This window comes from Megascapheus bottae, chromosome 1 (genome assembly GCF_031878675.1).
Source record: "Megascapheus bottae isolate mThoBot1 chromosome 1, mThoBot2.hap1, whole genome shotgun sequence".
NCBI classification, from domain to species: Eukaryota; Metazoa; Chordata; class Mammalia; order Rodentia; family Geomyidae; genus Megascapheus; species Megascapheus bottae.
The window spans coordinates 57,257,857-57,285,821 of NC_143509.1; the positions used below are offsets into that span (position 1 = coordinate 57,257,857).

Here is a 27,965-nt window from a genome sequence, read left to right on the forward strand (position 1 = left end):
TCCTCCCGGCCCTCGAGGGGTTAGGGGACAAGACAGCAGCCCGCGGGCCAGAACCCGGGTGTCCTAGTGAGGACCCGGAAGAAAAGAGAGAGGGAGAGAGAGACACACACACACACACGGAGAAATCCTGCGAGGTTCGCGGCTAGGTCTGGGCGGGAGGCGCCCCCGGAGGCTGTAGCCGCGGGGTGGAGCAGGCCACCGGGATTGCTGGAAGAAGTGCCCGGGGTCACACCACGTGGCCAGCTGGCAGCTCGCTGACCTCAGGACTCTTCACCTAAGGCTTGCTTCTATTTTAAGCTTGCCTTTATGTTTATTGGGGCTCTGCCTTCAGGGATTATAGGCCCTACAAGACTGAAGTGTAGGAGGGGCGCCGGGCGTGTGTCGTGAAACTCACTTCTTCTCAGTGTACCCATTCGGTATTTTATTCATTTATCCTTCTGTGTTTTCGATATCCAGTGAGATGACAATGAAGTAGCCATGGTGTATGTGTGAGAGAGACAGACCGACAGAGAGACTCTTTCTGCTCACTTTGCCCACCACTTAGCCGGTAAACTCCCAGACAGTCTTGATGACGGTTAGAAGATGAAGCGACCCAGGCCCATTCTTGTGAGTTCGATAAGACCGAGAGTGACCGGCGAGGGTCTGAGGTCTCCCTGAACCCTGAAACCTGACAGCTGTCAATGACCTTGAAAACCCAAGCCAAACAATTTGGCGTGTTTGGAATGAGGGGTGAGTCACAGGAACGCAGCCGAAGGACACTCGGGTTTGTCTACCCCGGCATCCACAAAAGCAAGACGCCTGCTGCCGGGGGGTGGAAGGATCCCCGGCCGCCCCGGCAGACCCAGGGCGCTGTCCCTGGGATCCCCACAGAAGAGCACAGCATTCGCCCAAAGGCCAACGCAAGTGGGCGGGAGAAGGGCCAGAGAAGCAAGCAGAGGAGACGTGAAGCCAAGAAAAGACTGCGTGGAGGAGGATAAGGTCTGCGCCGGCTGAAGAGCCAAAACCACACCACGTGCTCGGAGCCTTTCAACCACCCCAGACCAAAACAAACGGGCGTGGCCCCGCCCAGCGCCGTCACGTGACCCGAGGGCGGGAGTTCCGGCGTACTGGCTGGGGGAGGCGGGGAGCGGTAGGAACCGCGTAGCTACTTCCGGTCGCTGGCTTCCAATTTACCTGCAGCTCCAACCGCCTCACTGTAGCCATGGCAGCTTGCTCCGAAGCTTGCACTCAGCCAGCCCAAGCCGCTGGAGCTTCAGGCGAGGAAGGTAAGTGTCAGGCCGCCATCAGAACCTAGATACGAACCCAATGCATGTCTGTCCCTCTGGTGTGGCCTTCTCATCATAGGTCTCTCCTGACCTTGCATTTGGCCAGGGATAAAGTGACTTAACTAAGGAAAGAGATATCCCCCCCCCCCACCTCAGTTTATGACTTGTATGTTTTGATGATCCTCCCACCAGGGCACGTAGTCCCACTTTCTGTGATAGGCTGTAGCATGCATCAGGATGTTTTGAATGTGCAAGGGATTAAAATGGAGACATTTGGAGCTTATCCTTGAGATAAATGGAGGTGAGCAGGAATTTCTTTCCTTTGGAAACGGGATTTAACAAATGAGAGAGTTGGAGACCCCTAAGGAGAGATTGTTGTTGCTTGGTGCCTCTGATGCAGTTCCGAATCCTGCCACAGGGATCCGGAAACGTTGTGGAGGGTTATGCTTTGTGCTCTCAGGCTACGTTAACCAGACACGGTGGGTGAGTCATTTCCTGGTTACACTTACACACAGGTTTACGATCTATGCCAGTCAACCTCACCAGGAGGGGGGGTCCAGAGGGGTCCCCATGGAGAAAACAAATACTTCCAAAAAGGGAATCGTTTGAGATGGGTGAGGATGAGATAGTGACAAAGTGACAAGTCTCGTAGTGGTGCTAGGGCCTCTAGGAGACAGGGATAAGGAAAGCACCAGAGGAGGCGGGCGCGGTGGCTCACACCTGTAACCCTAGCCACTGAGGAAGCTGAGACCTGAGGATCAAGGTTCAAAGCCAGCCCAGGCAATACAAAGTTATAAAGCCGAGAGACTCTTATGTCCAGTTAACCTCTAGAAAACGGAAAGTGGGGCTTGGCTCAAGGGTAGGGTGGTAGCCTTGAGCTGAAGAGCTCAGGGACATCGCCCAGGCCGAGTTCAAGCCTCATGAACCAAAAAGAAAGAAAGAAAGAAATGCACCACATGGGTGCATTTGGAGATCGAGGAGGTTGCCTAGAAGGGGAGCTCCCCCTTTCCAGCCACAGAAGCACATTATAAACGTCTGTACTCTGACTACTTTCTACTGCCTTTATTGCTCACTTTTATCTGGCTGCAAGGAGAAACAACACCTCCAGTTCACTAATCTTTGCAGTCTACTGTCGGTCATGCCCCATTACCCAGGTTTGAGTGCATGCCATAGTTTATTATTATACTCCGTCCCTTGAAAAACATTGTTTCCAAAACACGAGAAGGGGTATTAATGTGTGAGAAATAATGCACCTACTACCTGGCTAATGTAACTATAACCCCTCTATACATTATCCCTACAATTAAAAAAATACCTTGTTTCCTTTCTTGCATTTTACTATGGGGGAGGGAAGGAAAGAAAGAGAAAAAACGAACACTTACCTAAGATGAAACCAGTTTTTAGTCTCTTTGTACCTACTGATCTTTGCTGGGGGAAAAAAAAATCCTGGCTAACCCTTGGGTATTTATGCAATAAGAGCCTGAGATCCTTCTGCCAATGTCCTAACGTTCTTCATCGCAAATTCCCTCAAACTTTTGTCGCCTTTCTTCATTTCTCATAAAGTCGATGTCAACTTTGCATCCTGGTTTCAAGCCTCTCAGAAGAACAGAACAAGGCATCATATAAGTGAAGATGTGAGAAAACGATGAGGATGTGGACTTGAGAGTTAAGAGCATTTGGAATGGTTACTGTAGGGCTGTGATAATTAGGAGCCAGTGATGATATCTCAGTGCAGGAAATGGAACTATGGAGCATGAAATTGTGCGATGGATCCTTCTTTGAAGCTTTCCAGATATGCTTATTATGTAAGAGTAGAGAAAACATAGAGTAGAGAAAACATAGATCCATCAGTGGACATTTTGGCTTGCTTTCATTGCTGTGCTATTATGATAGTACTTCTTTTTTTTTCTTTTTAATTTTATTTTTTAATATCGAGTAATGTATAGAGGGGTTACAGTTACATTTGCCAAATAGTGGGTGCATTACTTCTCACACATTGATACCCCTTCTCATGTTTTGGGCCTATTTTCCTACTCTCAAACCCTCCCAATCATCTTGTTTTTCCCCCCTTCCCTTTCCTATTTCATATAAGTAAATAAATGTATATACAATATACCAGATAACAAGGTAAGATACTGTAACAATATGAGACTAACCAAAGGACAAAAAAAGAGAAGAGAAATAACATAGTACATTAAGGACAACAATAAGGACAACAATCATTCAAGTTAAAGCTCTTGTTTCGATATCCTAGAGATCCTTTCATTTAGTCTCATCTTTTTTTTAATATTTTTTATTGTAATTAATAAAAGGGTTACATGATATTTGCCAGATAGAAGGTGCATTAATTCACATATATTGATACCCTTTCACATGTTTGGTACCCTTACCCACCCCCCTTGGGTTTCCCCCCTTCCCTATCAAATTTCAAATAACCAAATAGTACTTCTTGAGACATAGGGGTGCCAGGTACCCATTTGATCACCTACTGTTAGATATTTTAAATGAAAGTAAGACGAAATAATCAGTTTGTTTTGAATTATAGAAAACATAAGAAGCTTAAGTTAGAATATTTTGACAGAAATTTTGAATATAAATTAGCCAGAATATTAGCATTTAAGACACCATTTTTTTTCTAGTGTTACCCTCTGTCGCAACCCACAGTGACCTGGAACAGTAACAGACACCAGACCATGGAATTGAGGTCTGTGGCACCAGGGACCTGTAGTCTTTTCCAGCTTCAGGTGTCCTAGGTCCATCTTACAAGGTATTTATTGAGTAGAGTACAGGTACATACACAGAAAGTGAAGTCACAATTTCCTTCAGGCCACAAGCACCAATAATGTGATACAATCTTAATCTTTGAAGTCACAAGCGCCAATCATGTGGTATAATTTTACTAAAGTGACAAACAACTTTTTTTTTTAATCTTAAGAAGCAGTAGATGACTATCTACTTTCAGGTTCCCAGAAAGTTTGGTGTGGAAATAACCTACACCCAGGAGATAAAACTGATTTTCCTTCAAGCCAGGACTGATTGACGATTCTGGGAAACTTTCAGAGTTCTGGAAGGAGGCATTCCACACCACCAGTCCTTTCCGATCTCACAGCTCAGCTTTTGAGGGATCTCAAAATCCTCATTTAAAAAATAACAACAGATTTCTGGGCCGGGAGTTTGGCTTAGTGGTAGAGTGCTTGACTAGCATGCAGGACGCTCTGGGTTCAGTTCTTTGGTAAAACAGTCGGAAGTGGTGCTGTGGCGCAAGTGATAGAGCGCTGGCCTTGAGGAAAGCCCAAGGACAATGAGCAGGGCCTGAGTTCACCCAGGACTGGCAAAAAAAACAAGTGGATAGGAGGAATCCCAACAGCCTATGGACCCTTGGTAAATATTCAGCCTGTACCTAACCCATGTGCCCAGCCTCAGGATGGGGGTGTTCATGGTACATCAAGCTTGGCAATAATAATTATGTCCCAGCAGCCTTGACATTGACGCTGTGTTTTCTCAGTGGCAGAGGATCACCTTCCAGACCATTCATCATGTTACCTAAGCATTATGCCACTTTCAGAAGAATTTTATAAGTTTGTACTTACAAAACAATGGATGCAAAATGGAAAATTGTATTTGGTATAAATTTATGTTAAACCTTAAGTACAAATAATGTTAGATACGATTCCACCAGTCTTCTGACATCATCACATCATAGCTACTACTCCACTGGTTTTAATATTTTACATACACATGTATATGTGAATATGTAGACATAATAATTTCCATACTAATAAATCATATATTTTCATACACATATATATGTATGTGTGTATATATACATATGTATATATATATGTATATGTGTATTGGAGATAAACTACCTTACCTTGTCAGGACTTAGATTTTTTTTACACTGTATTCCTGTGACATTTCATTGAATTATAATTCATTTCATACCATCTTCTACAAGATTTTGATTTTTTTTTTTTTTTTTGGTTAATCATGGGAATTGAATTCTGGGCCAGGGTACTATCCCTGAACTCTTCAGTTCAAGGATAGCGTTCTACCACTTGAGTCACAGTGCCACTTCCAGTTTTCTGGTGGCAAATTAGAGATAAAGAGTCTCACGGACATTCGAGCCCCGGCAGATCCTCAGATCTCAGCCACCTGAGTAGCTAGGATTACAGGTGTGAGCCATCAGGGCCCATGATTTCCTTTTTTTTTTTTTTTAATTTTGAGCTGGGGCTTGAATTTAAGGGCCTGGACACTGTCTCAGAGCTTTTGTTCTCAAAACAAGCACTCTGTAACAGGAGCTCTAACACCTCTTCTGGGTTTTTGCGGTTAATTAGAGATAAGAGTCTCGTGGATTTTATTGTCTGGGCTGGATTTTAACAGCAATCCTCAAATCTCTGTCTCCTGAGTAGCTAGGAGTACAGATATGAACCACTGGTGTCCAGCTTTCTCTTCCTTCCTTCCTTCCTTCCTACCTTCCCTCCCTCCCTCCCTCCCTCCTTCCCTCCCTCCCTCCCTTCCTTCCTTCCTTCCTTCCTTCCCTCCCTCCCTCCCTCCCTTCCCTTCTTTGATAGAACCTTTGGTTTTTGCCAGTGTAGCCTTCCCTATGGTTCCTGTGTACCTGCAGTGACTGGCATATGACCATCACTGCCCAGCCTATTGGTTTTTCCTTTGTTTTTTTCTTTTTTTTCTTTCTTTTTTTTATTTTTTGGTTGGTTATGGAGCTATGAACTCTGGGCCTGGGTGTTGTCCCTGAGCCCTTCAGCTCAAGGCTAGTTAATACTCTACCACTGGAGCCACAGCGCCATTATAAGCCTATTTGTTGAGATAATGTCTCATCAACTTTTTACCTATGGTTGCCTTCAAACTGTGTTTGACCATCTATAAATTTTCCATTAGTATTATTTCTAACATGAAAGACAATTTGCATTTCAAGATCTTTGTCTTTGATACATTCTATCAGGGTTTTTTGGAAACTTGGTGACTTTCATATTCTTTTATTCTAAATCTCATATATAAATCCATGGTAGGTATTTATTGGCTGAAGCAAGATTGATGGAAAATTCAGAGAAATTATGTTTTCATTTGTGATTTGCATTAATTTTTTGAAAGTCTCTGAGAATCGGGCAATTTGTCTTTGATGTTTTCTTATCTCCAAAGAATAATTATAACCTAGGCTGTAACAAATGGACTGAATGTGCTATATTTGAAGGGAGAAAAAGATTGTGGTGCAACACCTGGATAGTTAATCTTTTTTATAACAATTTCTAAGTCATCTGGTTAGAAATTGCTGCTTGCTGCAGTCTGAGACCTAAACCTACGTATCCTTTAAAGACCATTGAAATTACTTTAGAATTTTTATAGCTCTTTGCAAATATTCTTGGCATGTAATGACTGAATGCATCCCTAGGCTATTTAATTAATCCAGTGTAGCCTTGCATTCTTCTTCAAGGAAAATTATAAGATTTAAACTAGTTAATTTAATGGCCAACTTCATTGTTGATTAAACTATCAGAAACCAAATTAGTTTTATCTCCCAACCAGCTGATTGTTTTATTTCACTGATGGGCTTGAAATTCTGCAATGTATGCTAATTTCCTCTTATGGAGAACATCCTGCTTGCTTTTACACACACTTTATAGCACTTTCCATTTATTTAGCAAATGTTTGGCACTTAATGTGTATCCATTATTAGGCTAGGTGCATTCTCAGCAAATTTTAGTTTTGGAGGCCTCTTGATGTCTGGGATTTTTAGATCAGATCATTAAATACCTTGTTAAATTGATGCATTTTGCTGGAGAAAAAAATTAATTTCCATGAAACTTTTGTTAAAACAATATTCCCATTGGGTATAAGGTGGCTCATACCTGTAATCCTAGCTACTCAGGTGGCTGAGATCTTGAGGCTCAAGATCCAAAATCAACCTGGCCAAGAAAGTCTGTGATATTCTTCAGCTAACCACCAAGAATCTGTGATTCAAGTGGTAGAGTTGCAGCTGTAGGGGGAATACCCAAAGCCATGTGATCTAAGATAAAAATTAGAATAAATAAATGTCTACCCATATTTTAACTAAATGACTTAGAAAATGCTTCTGTCGTTCTCTGCTCTTTAAATTTTTAGAATCAAAATGTTCAAAGGTTGACTATTTTGCTATATTGAAAACTGAAAGAAATGTTACAAGTGTCAGACCAGCCGTGATTCATCCAACCTAAGTAGTTTATAGAGTGACAATGGTTGTTCTTCAAATGCTCTTGCTGGAGTAAGTGTGGTGCTTCTCTAATTATGAAAAATAATAGATTCTTGAACATAGTATGTTTTTAATGCAAAGAATTCAGGAGGTAAATGTTGGTGATGTTAGTTTGCTGCCACAAAGATGAACATCTTTGCATTCTTCTGACAACCTTTGCAGTATCTTAGGCTTTCCTTGTATTTTCCAAAATGGCTACTTTCTAAGGCAAAAGGTTGACTCAACAATTTCTAGGTGGATATTTCTGTCCACTCTTGTCCATAAAGAAATCTCAGAAATACAATTTTTCAGCCATTCTTCCCCCAGAGTTCTGCTGATAAGGAAGAACAGGCTAGGTATTAAGTAGGCAGACAACTACCAGTATCTCCTGCAGGCAAAACAGGCTCCCTCATCCCTCAAATTTAATCTCTCTCGCCAGACCACACATGGATTGTTATCTATGAATTGACTTAGATTTCCTGACCATAGTGATCTTTTCAGGTCATACTCTTTCCAGAATGTTCAACCCTCAGTAGGATTGTACAATAGGAAGAGCAGTGGACTTGGAATCTGGAAACCTGATGTCTAGTTCCCGTTTATCTAACCTCAGAGCTTCCGTTTTATCCTATGGATAATGGAAATAAAATATTTTCTCAGTCAGCATTTTATAAGCTTTTTAAAGGAAAAGATGAGCACAGTAAATAGATATTAGTATGATGATCATGTTCAAAATCAAATAAGGCATATTCTAATGAGAACAAACTGTTGCACTTGACTTATGTCATTTAGCAAATTACGGTCTTGAAACTTCTGGTTTTGTTTTGACTGTATCTACCACTCACCCACGTCTCTGGTTGAAATAGTCTTTGATATTATTCTCTTGGTATTTCTTCATCTGTGTTTTCTGTTTTTCCTGACTTCCTCAATGACAGCCTTGATATTTTTTTAAGGACCTTATTATCCCACTTCTCTCATTGCTATTGCAATAACACTTTAAATCAATTTCAGCCCCTACTCTCTCTTCTCATCCACTCTGTACACTTCTACAATAGCTGCCATGTACAATGTATCATTATTTAGTAAATATATTCATAGCATTAGGTTTTTTACATTTGTTGTTATAATATGATAGTAGATATTTTGTTTCTACTTGTATACTATAATTAATATATATGCATGCTCATAATATGAGTAACTGGGATAATGGATGGGTTTTTGAGGCTTTTGCTTCATTTGGGGGGGGATGATTCAAATTTATGTGTCATGAGCAACAGGGTTTGAATGTATCTCCTGTCCATCTATGCCCCCACATCTTCTTCTTTCCATCCCTCCTTTCTTCCTTCCCAGTGCTGGGACTGGGGATTAAATCTAGGTCCTTGATCATGCTAGGCAAGTACTCTATAGCAAAGTACACTCGCAACTCTATCAAATCTTTACATAGCAGGAGGAATTAAAATATGGCATTTTGATATGTTGATTACTTGAGGTTAAAGGCACTTGGAAAACAGGAATGCCAGAAACCATTTTGACTTCCTTTGAGATAAAACTGGCAAAGGTACTTTCCTGTAACAGGAGGAAGTTACTCTTCTAACCAGAGCTGCTTAGAAGAGTGAAAAATCTGCATAAACCTTGTTAACTAGCTATTGACTTCTGGTCATGTTTCTTTCATTTCTTGCCCTAGCCCAAGTCTCTTTGTCTTACCATATTTTCAGAGTTTACTGTGGTGTGTAAATATTATGTTGTCACTGTTTGCATTCTTCATTTTTCTTAGGAGGACTCTTATGGACTTCTAAAAAGTTACTAAATAAAGTCTGTATGCTTTTCTCTTGCTATCTTGTCTTATGTCAGTTTTAGTCAGAGACTTTACCTTTCATGTAGCAGACTCACAAACCTTTTAAAAGTATGAAAAATATGACTTGTCCATTTTTATACACATAGAATCCAGGTACTCCATGTCCAGGAAGGCATGTGTATTGCAATCTAGATAACTTGAACTAAGTGCTGGATAAAGCGTTGTACCTTAACACAGCTGGTTGAGGGTCCTTTTACTCTTTGCAGCTAGCAAGCCTAAGAGTGAGCAGCTTCCTAAGTGCTGGATTCCAGAGGCTTATGGGCTGGGTATTCAAACCAGAAGCTTTTTGGCAGCCTACAATCACAGATTCCACATTTTCAGAGTGAGAGACTTAATTGATCTGAACTTCCAAATGTGCAATCTTATTGCTCTAGACCTTGAGAACGAGAGGCTTATGGCTCTAAGGTTTTCGAAGCCAGGGATTTAGGCCGTAGGTGCTCAGGTAGAGGCTAACTGGTATGTGATCCAGCAATGTGTTTCAGTGCCATCTGTCTGGTGTTTGGCTCCTTAGCTTACATCATTTGGAAGATTTCTAGAACTCCATAAAAATAATATTTCTTCTGTAGAGTAGTATTTCCTCTGTTCAAGAAGTATTTTATCACAAATTCATCTTTTTAGATTTAAAGAATTTATCAGGGGGCTTGGAGTTTGGCCTCGTGGTAGGTCTTTGCCTAGCCTGTACAAAGACCTGGGTTGTATTCCTCAGTAGGACATACATAGAAAAAGCCAGAAGTGATGATGTGGCTCAAGTGGTAGAGCAGTAGCCTTGAGAAAGCCCAAGGATGGTGCTCAGCCCCAGGACTGGCACACACACACACACACACACACACACACACACACACACACACACAAAATCAACATTTAAACATTTAGCATTTAATATGAAAGAAATCACTTAAGAATTAATGTTTCTTCTAAAAAAACGGATTAATAGTTCTTTCTGAGGCCAAATATATCTTTTTTTTTTTTTTTTTTGCCAGTCCTGGGCTTGCTCAGGGCCTGAGCACGGTCCTTGGACTTTCTCAAGGCTAGAGCTCTACCACTTGAGCCTCAGCACCACTTTTTTCTATGTATGTGGTACCGAGGAATCCAACCCAGGTCTTCGTACATACTAGGCAAGCACTCTACCGCCAAACTCCAGCCCCATGAGGCCAAATATTTCTATAAACAATAAGAAATGAGTGTAAATGAGGTGTAATTACACTGAATTGCCAAACAGAAACAATATTAACTATTTTTCTTCGTATTAAATGGAATAAATTCTTAGTTACCTATTGTATTTTTCTCCCTAGGTAAACATGTCAAACCTTTTACACCAGAGAAAGCAAAAGAAATTATAATGTCATTACGACAACCTGCAGTTTTCTTTAACATGACTTCTGATTGGCCAGCACAACATTGGACTGCCAATCATGTCTCAAAGCTCCTTCCTAGCAAGCAAATACGGTTCAGAATGGGACTGAAAAGCAAAGATACAGGTAGGGCTAAAAGTCATTATCATCACAATGTCTGTTGACTCACATTCCTTCCCAGCAGGGATTTCTTATTTCTGCAATTTTTTTTAACTTTACTATTCTTTTTCAACATCTACTGAATAGATAGATTTATTTATTTATTTTTCTGTCCCTGTAGCTTGAACTCTGGGCTTTGGGCTGTCCCTGAGCTCCTTCTGCCCAAGGTTAGCACTCTAACCACAGCAACACTTCCTGCTTTTTGTGAACCAAGATAGGAGTGTAGTGGACTTTCCTGCTTCCAGGCTTCCAATTGAGATCCTTAAATCTCAGCCTCCTGAGTAGTAGGATTACATGTGTGAGCCACTGGCAACTCCCCCCGACCCCTTAGGTATGAAAATTTTATTAGAAACTCTGGAAAATAGTTTGGCCTAATATAGCATTCCTTTCTTCCTTCTCTTTCTTTCTTTCCTTCCTTCCTTCTTTCCTTCCTTCCTTCCCTCCCTCCCTCCCCCACCCCCCCGTCTCTCTGTCTCTCTCTCTGTCTCCCTCTCTCTCTCTCTCTCTCTCTCTGTGCCAGTCCTGGAACTAGAACTCAGGGCCTGGGCACTATTCTTGGGCTTTCTCAAGGTTAGCACTCTACCACTTGAGCCACAGTACCATGTCTGGCTTTTTCTGTGTATGGAATCAAACCCAGGGCTTCATACATGTTAGGCAAGCACCCTACTGCTGGGCCACATACCCATCCCACCTTTTTTTTTTTTAAGACAAAAAAAATGAGTTTAATTTCTCATACAAAATGAAAATGTATTTGTTCATGTAGTATGCATGTTGCTAGACATATCATGCTTCAGTGAACATGGAAGACATTTAAGAAATACTTGTTAACATGCTATTATTTATGTTCCCATCTGACTGAAAATTCAATACTACAATACTATAATGATACGTTAATATATAACCTAATAATAATACATGAAATAATCATACTTTTTAAAATTCATTTTCTATGTTTTTTATTACTATTATAAAGGTGAGGTACAAAGGAATTACAGTTACATAAGCTACTTTAAAAATACATTCCCATGAGACTCTTTAACCACTGGAAAACTGGAAGTTTGGCTCAAATGGTAGTGTTAGCCGTGAGCTGAAGAGCTTAGGGACAGCCCCAGGCCCCACAGTTCAAGCCCCACAACTGACCAGAAAACCCCACAAAGTTCAGCTCACTCTGCCTGGTACTCTCATTCATTTTTATTTTATATATTTAAATTCTTAATTGACATAGCATATATATATGTATTATGTATATATATATGTATTTATGTAGCAGGTCTTGTTTTACTGCATGTAATCATCTTATCTAAATCAAATTATCTTTCTCCTTAAACTTCCATCATTTCATTGTGGAGAGAGAATATTTTTAACAACCCACATCCATCTAGTCACTGGAAATTAATCTCCTGTGTATAACTTAGTTTCCACTGACTAGCTTTATCCCATCTCTCCAACCTCTTGAAAACACTCTTCTCCTTAGCTTACATTAATTATTCTTTTTCTTAGATATCATTGATTTCTATTCATCCAAACCAATTTTGAAATGCTGATGGGATTTAAAATGAAAACTCATTAAGCTCTGAAAATGAATTTGAAGAAAATCACACTGTTTTCCTGGTGGGCAAATAATATTTTAGGATCTTTTTATTATGAGAGCTTAAACTGAGCTCAGTTTGTACCAAATCCTGAACTTAGATACACTTTGCAGTAAGTGGGATGAAAGTCCCAGATGCTGAAGTAACTTCAACAGTAAATAAAAGAACATTAATAATAAAAGTAGACAGGAGTAATTCCATTACATAAACTAACCTAAGAAAAACAAGTATGCTACCCAGAGAGAAACTGTCCCGATAATGAAGTCAGACAGCACTTTTGTACTCTTCCTTCGGGTAGACTGTGAAAAGATTCTATTTCGAGATCATTATGTAAATCCAAAAGGTCATTTCTGTCATTTTAATTTCTTATGACAGTAACAATTCTCATGTGTAATTTTTAGATTTTTAGATTTTCATTTTTAACATGTAGATCTTGCTATGATAGAAAATGAAGTCCTATAATGAATCCAGGATCTGGGGGCTTCAGTGTAGACTTGTTTGTGAAAGTGCACCCACACCAAGGGAAGTGGCTTCAGTTAAGGGACTTTCTGTTCAATTGGATGGGTTGGATTGAATTCTGTAGTAATAAACTTACAAAAAAAAGCCTAGACTGGCTTCAAATCATCGTCTTCCTTGCCTCTCCCACATGAGTGGCAGAATTACAGACGTTCACTACCAGACTCAGCTTAGAGTAAAAGAGATTTTTACTTTTATGTTTTACTGTGAATTATGTAAATGGTTCTAATTATATAGCTAGTATAAAATTAATTTTAATTACTGTTAATATAATATTTTGGGGTTTTTGGTGGGGGTTTGAAGTTACTTTTGAGGGGCCACATCTTTATGGTGGCCCACATCTGTAATCCAGCTACGTGGAAGGTAGAGATGAGAGATTCAGGATCTGACATCGGCTCCTAGATAAAAGGCTTGAGACCTATCAGAAAAATAAGTAAAGGCAGAAGGACTGTCTTAAATGGTAGAGAGTATTTCTCAGGCAAGTGCTAGGGCCAACTTCAAACCCCTGTAATCATCAACAACAAAAAATAAGTAAAAAGAAATTACCTTTGTTTAAAAAGTTATCAATATGATTTGAAACTGCTCCTTATAATACCTTTAAAGTTATGTTTTCTTGCATTGTAGTTCCTCAGTTTGAAACAGCATGTAGTTACGTGGAGGCTACACTTGAAGAGTTTCTGATCTGGAATGCTTACCAACCTGATATTTCTGGACCATTTAGAGATTATGATCATTCCAAATTCTGGGCTTATGCTGACTATAAATATTTTATTAGTCTGTTTGAAGACAGGGCAGATGTATTCCAGGTAAGTAATGAATTCCTTTCAGTCTTGGTGAGGATTGACTCACAAGGAAAGATGGTAAATCTACATCTTCCTGGTATCTTATTTCTTTGCTGCTGTTTTCTGCCATCGGTAGTCACTGTATTTGGAAGTTAACCCAATGGAGTGGAAAGGTCTGCCCAGAGACATGACATTTGGTTCACATAGATGAGCAGCCATGTCAGTTTTTTCTGCTGATCTTTTCCTCCACACCCCTCCTTTGCCTTTGAAATGTGCTAGAAACATAGGTGGAATATAAGACTATTTCCTCCTAAACTATACAGAAGTTTCTGTTCCGTGTATAGGTACAAAGCTGATTCTCTGAGATGCATTGTTTGGGCTATTACCAGGCTGTCTCTGCCCCCCTATATGTTGAAGTACAGCTCTTTTTCTTAGATGGTTTATGGCCTGAGGCAGAGAATTCTAGTATTCAATAGTAGATAGACTTCAGAAATATGGGAATGAATTATCTGTAGAAGTGAGAATATGAACATTATTGCCCTGTGTTGACACTGACCACGATTTGTAGTCTGCTATATCCACTTTTCTTTGAAGTCTAGTCTACCTTAAATATCCTGTTTGCCCTCTGGGTGATTTTGAAGACAACCTGTTCTGGTTTTTGCATTGTCCTAAGTATAGGTGAGAAGTGGGAGTAGGAGCTCATTCCCACTGGAATCTGACAGCACTCCAGAGTCCTTCCCCTCCCCTGGTCCTCTGGGGGAGAATACCTTCCACCCCAGCTCCTTTCACTTATCACCACTTCCTTGCCTCTTTCTGCTCACAGTTTCTTTTCTCTATGAGTTAACATGGATTACAGGTGAGACATGTAACATAGTAGTATATATCAAGTGCTTGTCCTGGGTCCTTTTCTAAGTGCCTTATATTTAGAATCCTCCTAGTAACTCAGTGATTTAATACTTATCCCCATTTTAAGAAAAATGAGGGACAAAGATTCTGCAACCAAGAATGAGTTCTTCCTCCAGAGCTGACACTATGCCTTCAGAGCATTCGAGCACATGCCGCTTCCCGGGGCTCTCCCAGCTCAACTGGGTCCCTGCTGCCTCCAGTGCTGTTCCTTTGACCCCATGGGGCAGGCATGTGACCTGGCCATTAAGTGTGGATGTAAAAGACAGCCTTTTTGTATATGTACTGGGATTCCAGTTAAGCCCTTATGAAATCTGGTATTTATAGTCAAATGAGGTTTCTGTCAGCTCCTATTATAGTGATATATTCTGCTACAAACAACAAAGTCCATTGAATTTTATCTTTTATCTTGAAGTTTTCTGGGCACCAACTCTTCTTACATCATAGTTACATAAGTTCTTGTTTTGTTTTCTTTATTATAATTTAGTCAGTTCCCAAATCTAATTTGTTGTTGTGCATATATTGGTATAAAATTGATTAATAAACATTAGACCTTAAAAATGAATTCATGTGGGGCTGAGAGTGTGGCCTAGTGATGGAGTGCTTGCCTAGCATGCATGAAGTCCTGGGTTCAGTACCATATACACAGAAAAAGCTGGAAGTGTTGCTGTGGCACAAGTGGTAGGGCTCTAGCCGTAAGCTGAAGAGCTCAGGGACAGTGCCCAGGCCCAGAGTTCAAGCTCCATGACTGACTAAAAAATAAAAAAATAATAATTAATTTATGTATAATCACATAATAAGCCCATTAAATGTTAAATATAAATGACATAATTTAAAGAATGTAAATATATTTAAAACCTTTTAATGTCATTAAAAGAGTATACTTTTTCATTTTTATGTCTCTTTAAATCTGGTTATTGAAGACAGCCAGATTGTCATATCTGCTTCTCCAGTTAGGCTGTTGAATTTGCTGGTGTGTGTGAGGGATATGAAGAAAACCTTGCCTCACATATATATGCAGCTGAGAAAAGGAGGAACATTTTAATAGACTTTTCAGAATTTTTGCATATCATGTCAAACCTGATATGGGATAGTTTCTTCAAAATTCAGTTGTCACAGTATACAGCCAAGGAGCCCTTTTTACTCTTGTAATAAAATAATAAAATCTTGAATATAATGGATCTTTTTTTTTCTTTTCCCAGTCCTGGGCCTTGAACTTTGGACTTAGGTGTTGTCCCTAAGCTCCTTTTGCTCAAGGCGAGCACTCTACCACTTAAGCTACAGCACTACTTCCAGCTTTTTCTGTGATTAATTGGAGATACGAGTCTCATAGACTTTCCTGCCCTGACTGCCTTCAAACATTTTAATAAATACTATGAAAATAGTTTTGAGCTCTCAGGTCCTTTGAGTCTCCAAAAGTCTCTGGTATGTAATAGCACTTCCACAATAATTCTATCTTAATTCCTCTTCTAATTCAACAACAGTTCCTTATGAAATTAAATATTAAAATATATTAATTATTTTCATTACTTAAAGATTGTGTATGACAGCATTTAGGTACCTCTCTGGTGTCTGAGCCTACCTGTAAGCCCCTATGCAGTCTCCTCACTCATGGCTGGACATTCCACACTACTTGTCACCTCTGGCCTTTGGTCATGCCCTTCTTGGTTTCTGCTTGATAGATTCCACTTTCTAGCACCTAACTCAGACTCAGCCCAGGCTGTTGAACCTCATCCACTTCACATCCATCTCCCTTTGCCTTCTATATGATATCCTCATATGTTTTATTTGAATTGTTACTTAAATAGTTCATCGCATAGAATAGCATGTCTTGTTCCTATATTTTAAGCTCTTGAGGTTGTCTCTAATGCCTTTTTTTTTGGCCAGTCATGGGGCCTGGACACCATCCTTGGGCTTTCTCAAGGCTAGCACTCTACCACTTGAGCACCAGTACCATTTTTGGCTTTTTCTGTGTATGTGGTACTGAAGAATTGAACCCAGGGCTTCATGCATGCTAGGCAAGCATTCTACCACTAGGCAATACTCCTGGTCCCCATCTAATACTTTTTCATTCCCCCAAACTACTAATAATATGCTAAATGTATGACAGATCTGTGGCATGTGTATTTTTCTTCTATTCTTATCATTTATTGCTTTGATATTTCTTTAGTCTTTGATTAATACTTCTGACCTTATTCTTTCCAAATCTAGTTAATCAAGCATAGCACTTGTCAATCTCAATAAGACATTCTTTTTTCTCTGTATTCTTCTACTGGTTTAATGTTTTTACTTACTAATTTTCCTTGCTGTTCCCATCTAACAATAGCTCTTTTGCTCTGTAAATTAATCTATTGTATAACATTAAAATTTAAATATATGAATACATATACTGAAAAATGTATTGATATGGTTGGAAAGTGATGTGGTAATCTCGGCAGCTTAAAATTATGATTTTGACATGTAAGTGATTTTTGTATATCAAAGTAGTTTCATTATTGTTCAGTTATACACCATATCATTGCCTTATCTAAGTAAACCATTTTTGAACACTTTGTCCTCTTTTTCTGGAAGGCACATAATGAGTTTGTGACAGGAACAGTAAGGTTTTTTTTCTTAAACTCTAATTCATTACTCAAGAATGACAAGTTTTACCTTTTTCAGTTATCAATGAATATCCTGTTATTGAGGTAATTAAGAATTAACATATGCAGTGTAGCATGTACAAGACCCAGCAGCAGAAGGGAATTTTCTCCCAAGAATATTTTTCAGGTAGTTTCCATTTTATGTTATTCGGATTGGCTTCAGAGAGTTAGAAATCTTTATTAAAGTTCCACCCGATGCATAATCCTCACATGCAATAAATAGAACAGTAGTTGTAACCTGCTTTGGACTTTATTACATACCTCTGAGGGAATGTTGAATTTAAGCAGGTGGTTTCGTAATGATTAAAAGTCTGATGACCAATAGTGTGTGTGTATGTGTACATATGAGCTTGCACACTACTACTAGGACTTGAACTCAGTTTCTTGCACCCTTTTTTGTTTTGTATTCCTGCTCATAGAGCAGGAGCCTTGTCTCTACTCTGTCATTTTGCTAGTTCTTTGGAGACAGGATCTCATAGACTTCTGCTCAGCCTGGCTTGGAACTTGAAGCTCCCTCAGTAGGTAGGATGACAGGGATGAACCACAGATACTGGCTTCGTGATGATACTGACTTTCTGACAAGTAAATTGCATGTTAGAATTTTGCTTTGTAGCTGGTCTATTGGTGAGTAGAGAATTATTTCTGTTTATATACCCGAAGGGTTTTTTTTGTAAATTTAAAAGACAGCTGGTTACCCGTGGCTCACACTGTAATCCTAGCTACTCAGGAGGCTAAGATCTGAAGATCATGGCTCAAAGGCAGCCAGGGTAGGAAAGTCCATAAGACTCTTTATCTCCAGTTAACTACCAGAAAACTGGAAGTGGTACTGTAGTTTAAGATAGTAGAGCACTAGCCTTGAGCAAACATATTCAGGGACAATGTCCAGGCTCTTAATTAAAGCCCTACCACCAACCAAAAAAAGAGAGAGAGACAAGTATTTGCTAATGTATAATGTCCTTTGAAGGGTTCAAATTTAACCTGAAGTATTTGTCCATATAAGGGACATGGTATAGCAGTGGTTCTTGTATCAAACCTTGTGTGTGGTCTTTATGGACCTGAAATGTAATTTTGCTGTATCTATAATTACCTTCATGTGTAATTTAAAAAAAAAAAAACTACTAGAATGCCCATACCCTAAAGCAAAGGGGATTTAAACAGCTGTGTATTTAATGTGTCACTCATCACTATACTGGAAGATACAGTAAACTTATGAGTACTTACACTCACCTAGGAGGAAAAGATTCTTTCTATATGAAAGCATATTCTACCAAATCCAATATTTTACACTTAACATTTAGAAATAAAGACTTAATACTACACACATATACCTATATATATATAGTATATGTAAATATATATATGAATCATGATAAATCATGAGTTTATGCTCAAAGTAACTCAGTTTTTCAAAACAACTCTTTATAAAACTGCAAAGCACAAAGCATGATCCATTCTTAAGTTATTTAGTACTTTTCTGAAAATTTTAATATATATTAAAACTATACAAAAAATTTTTAATGATATGTGGCATAGCATATGAGCTGTAGCTCATACCTACGAATGCAGAATCTCCAACTGCCATATAGCTTTTGTTGTTGGTTGTGGGGCTTGAACTCTGGACCTGGGCACTGTCTCTGAGCTCTTCAGTTCAAGACTACTGCCCTACCTCGAGCCACAGAGTTCTCGGCTGAGTCTCGTAGGTATGAGCTACTGCTTTGGCAGTAAAGTTTTAAAAGATTGCTAGTCTTTCGGAAAGAAGGCTTTTTTTATGTGGTCCTAAAAATACAGAAGTAATAAGTTGCTTATGCCCACAAATAATGGAACTGCTTCAAGGACCCATGGGCTTCCTGAGGTGAGCTTCGGTCATATTTCCACTGCACTCACTGCCTGAGCCACTATTCCCCATGTGGCTGCAGAACTGTACCTGTTGTTTAGTGTCTACAACAGATGTAAGCTTCATCTGGATTTCTTTTTAATTTTTTTTTTTTGGTCTATTTTGGTCACTGATCAGAAGCCTTCAGAAAAGTTCTTGGCATGAAGTTAAGTAGTTATTGTTTGTTGAGTGACTTCTAATAGTGAGGTTACTTTTTTTTTAATAAAATTTATGGCTTGCCCTGGAAACTTTACCTCCTCTATATGTAGAAGAGGTACCAAATGCCATAGTAGATATACAAGAGAAAATGGTCATCTCTGGCATAACAGAGGACTGGTTGGTTCATGATGGATTGTAATTTTAATTCAAAACAGGACGTGAGATGGTCCGACTTCGGGTTCCCTGGAAGGAATGGACAAGAGAGTACCTTGTGGATTGGCTCCATGGGAGCCCATACCCCTTGTCATCTGGACTCATATGGTTGCAACTTAGTATTCCAGGTACAGGGAAGGTAATGAGTCTGTGTGCAAGTACATGCCTGAGTGTGATGTGAGTAATCAGAGGAAAAATGACAGGACCCTGAGCCCTAGTCACAGCTTCATACTGTACATCTGATGTGGGGCCGAGCATAGCTCTTCCCCCATGTTCTCTTTCGCCCATGTGAACTAAGAAACAGAAGTTTCTTAGCCATGACCAGAATTTCCATGACCAGTTCAGCTGGCCCTAGCTTTCTTGCTTAAGCGTATTTATGTGTGTGCATTGCAAACTTTCCTTCAAAAGCAGGAATGCTCGTAAATAAGAGTTGCATAATATGTTCATGGGAGGCTTTACCATGTTCCTGGGCTCTCAAAGGAATGCCTGGTCCTTCTCAACTCTAAACTGTAGTTTGGGCCCACCAGTAGACCAATGTCATATGTATTGCCATAGACGAGTTTTGGGTGTTTTTGTTTTTTTTTTAATCTTCATCTGTCTATTGTCCCTATGAAATTAAAGGGCTAAAATGTCTGGCAGTATATTGTGTGTGTGCTGGTCCTGGGGCTTGAACTCAGGACCTCACACTCTTACTTGGGTTTTTTTTCCTCCTCACAGCTGGTGTTCTATGTCTTGAACCACTCCCCGCACACCCCCCACCCACTCACTCAGTTCAGCATTTGTGAGTTTTCCTCAACAAGGATCCCTTGAAACCATATTCCTATACACTGTAGAGTTTTTTGGTTGATATTGTCCTGGTTACTTGATTTTTCTTTGAGACATCCTCTTGCTATATAGCTAAGGCTAACCTAGAACTCTCTACATAGCATAGCTCAGATGAGCTTTCAACTCCCAATTCTCATGCCTCAGCCTTCTGATGGCTGTGATTAGAGCACACCCAATGTTAACTAGAAGTTAAAGTTAAACATGGTCAAGTTAATGTCTTCTGAGGCATTGTCAGCAGTACATGGACTTCCTCACATTTAGTTTCATGTTTTTAACAGTTGCTACAAATACATTTTCATGCTTTGATAAGATGAGTTGTTGAAAACCATAGTAAAAAAAAATGTAAACTTGGGGCTGGGAGTTTGGCCTAGTGGTAGAGTGCTTGGCTAGCATACACGAGGACCGGGTTCAATTCCTCGGTACCATATACATAGGGGAAAAAAAAAGCCAGAAGTGGTGCCGAGGCTCAAGTGGTAGAGCTCTATCTTTGAGAAAGTCCAAGGAGAGTGTTCAGACCCTGAGCTCAAGGCCAGGACTGGCAAAATAAATTAATTAAATTAAAAAAATAAATGTATATATACATATATATATATATATAAACTTGGTAAAAAATAATTTTACTCTGTATTATTACAATTGCTATAAGTATTGTCATTGTCATTATTAATCTCTATAGTTCTTGATTATGGACTCAGAGCTTTCATTCTATCGTTTGAGCCATATTTTAGGCCTTTTGGGGCTCCTGTATATTTCTGGGCTGACCTACATTATGATCCTGAGTACATGGGGTGATTTTTAATCTTTAGATAGAAAATTACAACCTGATTTTTTGATTATTTGTTTTGGAACTGAATCAGGAACTTGTACATGCTAGGCAAGCACTTTACCACTGACCTACATCCCTAAGCCACGATTGTCTGATAGACAGACAGACATTTATTACATTCAGAGAAAGAGCAAAACTCAAACCAAAGAGAGAAAACACCTGAAAAGGAAGACTTTGATTTGAGATAGGAATGAGAATTCCCAGCAAAGAAAGAGGCTGGCTCAGAGTCATGAGATACCCATTCGCAGTGAGCCACTTTCAGCTGATGAGTTAGAGGGCATTTCAGCTCTGAACAAGAGGCCCAGGAGACCACTGACCTGGCGCCTGTGTTCCTTGGTTTTGAACTTAAAGGAGTAAAAATGAACATGGATTTGCTACTTTCTTACCTAATTGTTTTAAATGGAGAACACTAGTATCTTTTTTTTTTTTTTTTTGGTATTAGGAAAAAATGGCATCTCTTTCCTCCTGAAGATACACCTTTCCTTTATCCAACCAGAATCCCATATGAAGAATCTAGTGTGTTCAGTAAAGTCAATGTGGTCAATCCTGACTTACAGCATTTCCCTGGATTCCAGCAAGCTCGGAGACATGTGGTCACGCTGAGCCCAGGACAGGTAATGAGTTGTCTGGCACAGGACACCATTGCTATACCCCTGGTGCCTTGTGCTTGCCCCCAGTGCAGACAAGAATGGTTTCCTCCTGCAGTTCTGCTGCTGAAAGAGCTGTCTCAGCAGTGATGGGTGATGGCAACACAGTGCCTCCTGTTGGTGAGGAGAGTAGACACAATTTTCACTCAGGTTAAGAGAAGGTTTCAAAGCACAGGTACTGGAACATTTTTCAAAGTTTGGGAACCCAGACACATAAATGCAGATTGGAATGCTTTTGGATAGTCAGAAAACACAGGCAAAATAAATTGTGAAAAGTTTGCTTTTGATCAAGAATGGATATCTTTCTGAAACATTTCTAAAGATAGTATATGTAAGCCGGGAACAGTGGCTCACAGCGGTAATCCTAGCTACTCAGGAGGCTGAGACCTGAGGATTGCAGTTCAAAGCTAGCCCTGGCAGTAAAGCCTGTGAGCTAAAGAGCTCAGGACCAGTGTCCAGGCCTAGAGTTCATGTCCCACAAGTGACCATTTCATTTATCCATTTCATTCATTCACCAGTTAATCACATTGGGTGCTTTCTATCCTTCATCTGTTATAAATAATGCTGCTATGAATTTTAATGTGTAAACTGTTGGAACAATCATTCATTTCCAGGTAAATAAATATTTAGGAGTGGAATTAATGCCTCATATAGTTTGTGTTTTTCACAGTGACTCTACCATTTTACATTCTTACAAGTAATAGATGAAGGTTCCATTTATTCACATCTTCTCCAATACTTGCTGCTTTTTATTACTATAATTCTTACAGTAATTCTTTCTAGTGGGTATAAACTGGTTTCCAGTACATTTTTTTATTTCATCTTTTTTTGTTTGGCTAGTACTGGGGCTTGAACACAGGGCCTAGGTAATGTCCTTGAGCTTTCTCAAGGCTAGTGCTCTGCCACTTGAGCCACAGCCCTGGCTTTTTCTGTGTATGTGGTACTGAGGAATTGCTAGGCAAGCACTCTAGCACTAGGCCATGATCCTGGTCCCTTTAATAGCCAAATTTAAATGACTGTTTTTTTTTTCTTTAATTTCGTCTTTAATCCACCATACGATGGCTCTTTCTCACCATTTTACTACAGCTGTAGCATATGCTAGGATATTTGTGACTTCTTCATTAATCAGCTGTCACTGTCAGAACAGGAAAAAAAATTACCTCAGAAAATCAATGTAATAAAAAAGAAGTGTCCTTGTGGCTTATGCCTGTAATCCTAGCTACTCAGTAGGCTGCTGTCTAAGAGTCCTAATTTGAAGCCAACTTGGGCAGAGAAGTCTGTAAAGAGTCTTATCTCCAATTAACCAGCAAGAAGTTGGAAGTAAAGGTATGGCTGAAATGGTAGAGCTCCACTTTTTGAGAATACAAGGCCCTGTACTTTTTCACACATACACAAAATACCTACATGATTTTAAAAAGATTTATTTTGGCTCATAGTGTTCAAAAGTTTTGGTGCATGGCCTGTTGCTTTGGGCCCTGGCAGCAGTACATGTGGTGGGAATAGGCCATGTTCCTGAGTGCTCACCTCGTGTTAGCAGGCAACAGAAGAGGTGGGCGTTAGGTCACTGAGGGCTTCTCAGGGAAGAATACTGGAACACAGCCCCTTACTTCCTCCCTCTTCTGTTCCCTGCTGACATGCGACCAAACCTTCAACTCCAGACGAAAACAACATCTTCATCATTAAGTCCATGTCCTTAATGCTCAGCTCTCCATCTCTTACCTCTGTGCCACTAAGTTTCTCATTCCAAAACCTAAAAGCTGCCCATTACCTCCAATGCTTTTCTGTCTAGTGACCCTGTCTATCTAAATCCAAAGCAGTCACTAATTGGACCGAATATTCTTCTGAGACTGTCCTAATGTCACAATTTCAATCACCCTTCTATTCAGAATTTCTTAGCAGAACTTCTGACACGTATAGTTTAAAACCCACCACCCTTCTCTGGATTCAGGGTCCTTCACTGGCCCTCACTTGTTCTCCACTCTTATTGCCAGTTCCTCCTGGGCACGTGTGACACTGACCTTCCTGCTCTCCCTCAGCAATGCCAACTTCTCTGCTGTGTCACTTCTCCTTCCTAACTTGTCCTCATTCTTTTCTTTGTTCAATTTCTGCCCCTGCTCTGATTCAAGTCTCCCTTTATCTGGACCTCCTACTGTAGACCTCCCTAGTTGAGGCCTCCTTTTCTACTTGGCAAGTCTCAAGTTTATTGTTGCTATAATGCCACACACCCATCGTTATCTTCTCACCAGCTGAATCTTTTTAAAATTTCTTTCTTTTCCTTTTTATTGTTGGGATAATGTATCTGGGGGTTACAGTTACATTCGTCAGGTAGTATGTGCATTATTTCTCACACATTGATACCCCTGCTCATGTTTTTGTCCCAGCCAAATCTTGAACTGTGAAAGAACAGAAACAAAGTCCTCTACTTGCACATTTCTCAGAAATTTCTGTCTTTTCTCAGGATTTGGACAACTGTTTTGCAATGAGGAAGACAATTAGAATCTCAAAAGCCTTCACTAAAATGTAAATGTAGACAGAAAGGATTAAGAGGAGCAGAAAAGCTGGCATGTGAACTTGTCAATTACAAAAAAAAAGTGACAAGGGGCTGGGAGTTTGGCCTAGTGGTACAGTGCTTGCCTAGCATGCATGAAGACCAGTGTTCTATTCCTCAGTACCACATACATAGAAAAAAGCTGGAAATAGTGCTGAGGCTCAAAGCTCCAGCCTTGAGAGTCCGAGGACAGTGCTCAGGCCTTGAACTCAAGCCCAGGACTGCCCTCCCCCACCCAAAAAAAAAAATAACCAGGAAGAACAGATTCCCTAGCAACCTCATCAGATCTGACTCTGACATAAAAATGAAATGCCCTGTACTTGTGCTATTTTTGTTGTTGTTGTTGTTTGATTTTCAGGTTCTGTTTGTTCCCAGACACTGGTGGCATTATGTAGAATCCATCGATCCAGTCAGCGTCAGTATAAACTCATGGATTGAGCTGGTACGTTTTTTTGTTGTTCTTTTAAAAATGAAGTCCCTGCTCATAAGATATGAAATTTGGTAATGAATTTGCTGGCCTCTACACCAGGATGAGTTCGTTCCGATTGTTGTGTTTCTGTCCCTGACCCCAAATTTCCTGAGCTATTGTTCCTTGTTTCAAAGCCTCAGAAACTTCTTCCTCCCCTCTTCCCTTCCTCCCTCCCCCAAGATATAACTCTCCAAGATAATGGAAGAGGGGTTGACAAAATGGCTTTTTTCTTAAATATTAGCCTGCCATGCAAAAGAGGAGCAATAGATTCCCTGCACTGGATTTAAGCCTTGAAATCGCTGTGGGCTTATCCATTCACTAGTCATTCCAGTCTATTCTCCAGTCACCTGGCTTACCTGAGGGTCTAGCCCAGGCTTGCCATGTCCACATGGGAGCTTTGGACTGTTTCCTATTTTTTTTTCTGTGTCATCTTTCTATTTTTCTGTAGCTTTTCAGCTGTCTAGTTACCTCTTTTGTGATTTCCTAGGCTTTCTCTTTTTCTCTTTGGGTCATAGTCTCTCCTGACAGTTACTCTGATCCTTCGCATTCATGTAGTCGAATGGAAGGAGCTTTATTCTACCACCTAATCCTGTCCATTCTCTCACTTTATCCGTAGCTATATATCTATATTAATTGTGGATATTACAGGTGTCTGATTGTAGTTCCCTGCTTAGGTGTTTCTGATGAATAAAAGTTGGTGCTTTTGATGTCATTTATCATGAATGCTCCAGTGTATATGTGTAGTGTCTTGGGAAAGTGACATCTGAATGGATTTCCACTTCTTCCTCATATCCCCAGTCATAGGCATCTAACGCAGAGCAAACTCTGCAGTCCTAATCTGCACACCCAACCTGTTCACCTCATTCTTATAGCTTTTCTCTAACCCTCAAATAACTTGCTTTTTTAATTCCATAGGAGGGTGTCTTCTGTGTGATACTTCTTTGAAAATGTTAAACATGTCAAAGAAAGGGGTGGGTGAAGCACACAGGTGGCATATATGACTTAGCAATATACACACTTAAATATGCCTATTGGCCTATTCTGTATCTGTTCCAGATAACATTTGTGAAGACACAAATGTCATGGTTCTCCCATTAGCATACTCTTTCTTTCTGTCACTGAGCTTGAGTTAATGAGAACAGAACACACTGTTAAAAGAGGTTATATTCTCTTTTAGACAAAGAGGTGAGAAGATGAATGCTAACAAGGTCTGTTGTTGTGTTTTTTTTAATCTAACTTAGGAAGAAGACCATCTAGCCCGAGTGGAAGAGGCAATCACCAGGATGCTTGTGTGTGCACTGAAAACTGCAGAGAACCCACACAATACCAGAGCCTGGCTAAACCCCACTGAGGTAGGCGATTCTGGATTTCACTGCGGCTTTGGATTCCTATTGTGAATTAGCCTAGATAATACATTCATTTTTACTTTTCCCATGTGACTTTTGTTGTTGTTGTTAGTCGTGAGGCTTGGACTCTGGTCCTGGGTGCTGTCCCTGAGCTCTCTAGCTCAAGGCTATCACTCTACTACTCTACTACATTGAGCCACTGCACCACTTCCTACTTTTCCTAAGTGTATGCAAACATCCTGAAGGGTTTGTCTCTATCACCAGGTGGAAGAAACATCCCATGAAGTCAATTGCCACTATTTAAATGGAGCTGTTTCTGCCTTTCTTGATCATTATAGAACATCTAAAGTGGGAGAAATTCAAGAACTAGGAACACAGGGGGAGAGCACCAAAAAGGAAGAATTAAAGGTGAGCAGCCCCCTGGAGGTAAAGGACACATACAGCCAGAGTGCAGCCATAACTATGGGACCCACAAAGCGGGAGAGAGCCAGCCCCTTTGGTCCTCATCTAGTGCCTGTGATGCCAAGCTCTGAAGAACTCCCTTCAGAAAGAAGAGGTGCATTTGAAAGGAATGGTGGAGGACTTGTCTACAAAGATGATGAACTCTTTGTAAAACTGTCCTGTGCCACGAGGCAACTGGTGATGAAAAAATGTGAAAATGCTCTGGCAGAGCCAGCTGCCTCCATCAGCACCACAGCTCCTCCCCGAGCACTTGTCTCCACCGACGACTTGCTGGACTGTGTGGTGAACCCACAAGTAACCAAGTTGGTGGCACAACTTTTGATACAAGGGAAAAAATTGTGATTCTACTAGAGGATAACTTTTCTAAATAACAAGAAAAAGCATTTTTTAAGCTCTGGGTGTTCTTTTTGTGGTTTTTATTTTTATTTATTTATTTTTTTAGCAGAATCTTTCTATATGAGACGATGAATTCAAAGGCTGACTTCAAACTCAAAATCTTCCTGTCTCTGGCTCCTGAGGATTAGGATTCTAAGTCTATAATTAAATTTCAGTTTGTAGACAGGCACATCGCTCTTTGAACAGACTGGATTGCTTTCTTAGTAAACTTGCTGTCCTAGGTTCCTTTGCCTTTCATCCTCCATCCCATCCTTCCAGACTACCTTAACTACGAGCTCCCAGTGCTCCTGACAGGAAGCGGCCTCCATCAGCTTCATCCGGGGCCCAGTCTGCTGCTTATTTTCATGAAGTTTTATTAGAAGACCTACTCCATGCTATGCATTTCAGACTGTCTGAAGCAGTTTTAGGAGAGCAGTGGAAGAGCTAAATCATCACAGAGACCACATAGTCTAGAAAACCAAATACACTCACAATCTGTCCCTTTGCAGAAAGTATAAAGCTTTGAGGTACACAGTTTCTAGGACAGAATTTGAATAGAACCCTGTCAGTCTATCTCTAACTCAGGATATTACATCCCCAGTACATTGTATAGTTATTCTTTTTTTTAAAGTATTGTTGTTATAAAGGTAATGTAAAATCAGGTAAAGAATACATTTCTTTTTGGATCATGTCACCCCCTCCCTCATTCTTTCCCAGTTTTTCCCTCCCATTCCCACTTGCAAGTTGTGTAGTTCATTTTCAACATAGTGTCTAGTATCATTTGTTGCATTTGTTCACCTTTTTGTCACTCCATTTTTTGCCTCCTCTTACCCTCCTGGGGCTTGGACTCTGAGCCTGGGCACTGTCCCTGAGCTCTTCAGCTCAAGGCTACTGCCCTTGAGCCAGAGTACCATTAACTGGGGATAAGAGTCTCAT

The 27,965-nt window shown here is 40.1% G+C and overlaps 1 protein-coding gene across 6 annotated transcripts; it reads left to right on the top strand.

Annotated features, from left to right (window-relative positions):
• Positions 1–27,045, top strand: Hspbap1 (HSPB1 associated protein 1). Of its 6 annotated transcripts, XM_090345388.1 has the most exons (9): positions 1,213–1,265; positions 3,905–4,032; positions 10,636–10,821; positions 13,563–13,765; positions 19,534–19,670; positions 21,625–21,796; positions 24,736–24,819; positions 26,088–26,198; positions 26,457–27,045. In XM_090345388.1, the coding sequence occupies exons 3-9, from the start codon at positions 10,683–10,685 to the stop codon at positions 26,994–26,996; spliced, it is 1,386 nt and encodes a 461-aa protein (XP_090201514.1). In that variant the 5' UTR covers positions 1,213–1,265; positions 3,905–4,032; positions 10,636–10,682; the 3' UTR covers positions 26,997–27,045. The 6 variants fall into 6 exon arrangements, with proteins under 6 accessions (XP_090201503.1, XP_090201511.1, XP_090201506.1 ...); XM_090345377.1 differs by lacking the exon at positions 3,905–4,032 and having other exon boundaries at positions 1–1,265; XM_090345385.1 differs by lacking the exon at positions 3,905–4,032 and having other exon boundaries at positions 1–1,265; positions 21,679–21,796.
• The last annotated feature ends 920 nt before the right edge of the window (positions 27,046–27,965 follow it).

What these genes read in the sequence shown, in the direction of transcription:
- Hspbap1 (XM_090345377.1), top strand. Translation starts at nt 1,202, where the DNA reads ATGGCAGCTTGCTCCGAAGCTTGCACTCAGCCAGCCCAAGCCGCTGGA. An exon ending in TGGAGCTTCAGGCGAGGAAG is followed by an intron (nt 1,266 to 10,635) that starts GTAAGTGTCAGG and finishes TTTTCTCCCTAG; the next exon opens with GTAAACATGTCAAACCTTTT. An exon ending in GTATTCCAGGTACAGGGAAG is followed by an intron (nt 19,671 to 21,624) that starts GTAATGAGTCTG and finishes TTTTGGTATTAG; the next exon opens with GAAAAAATGGCATCTCTTTC.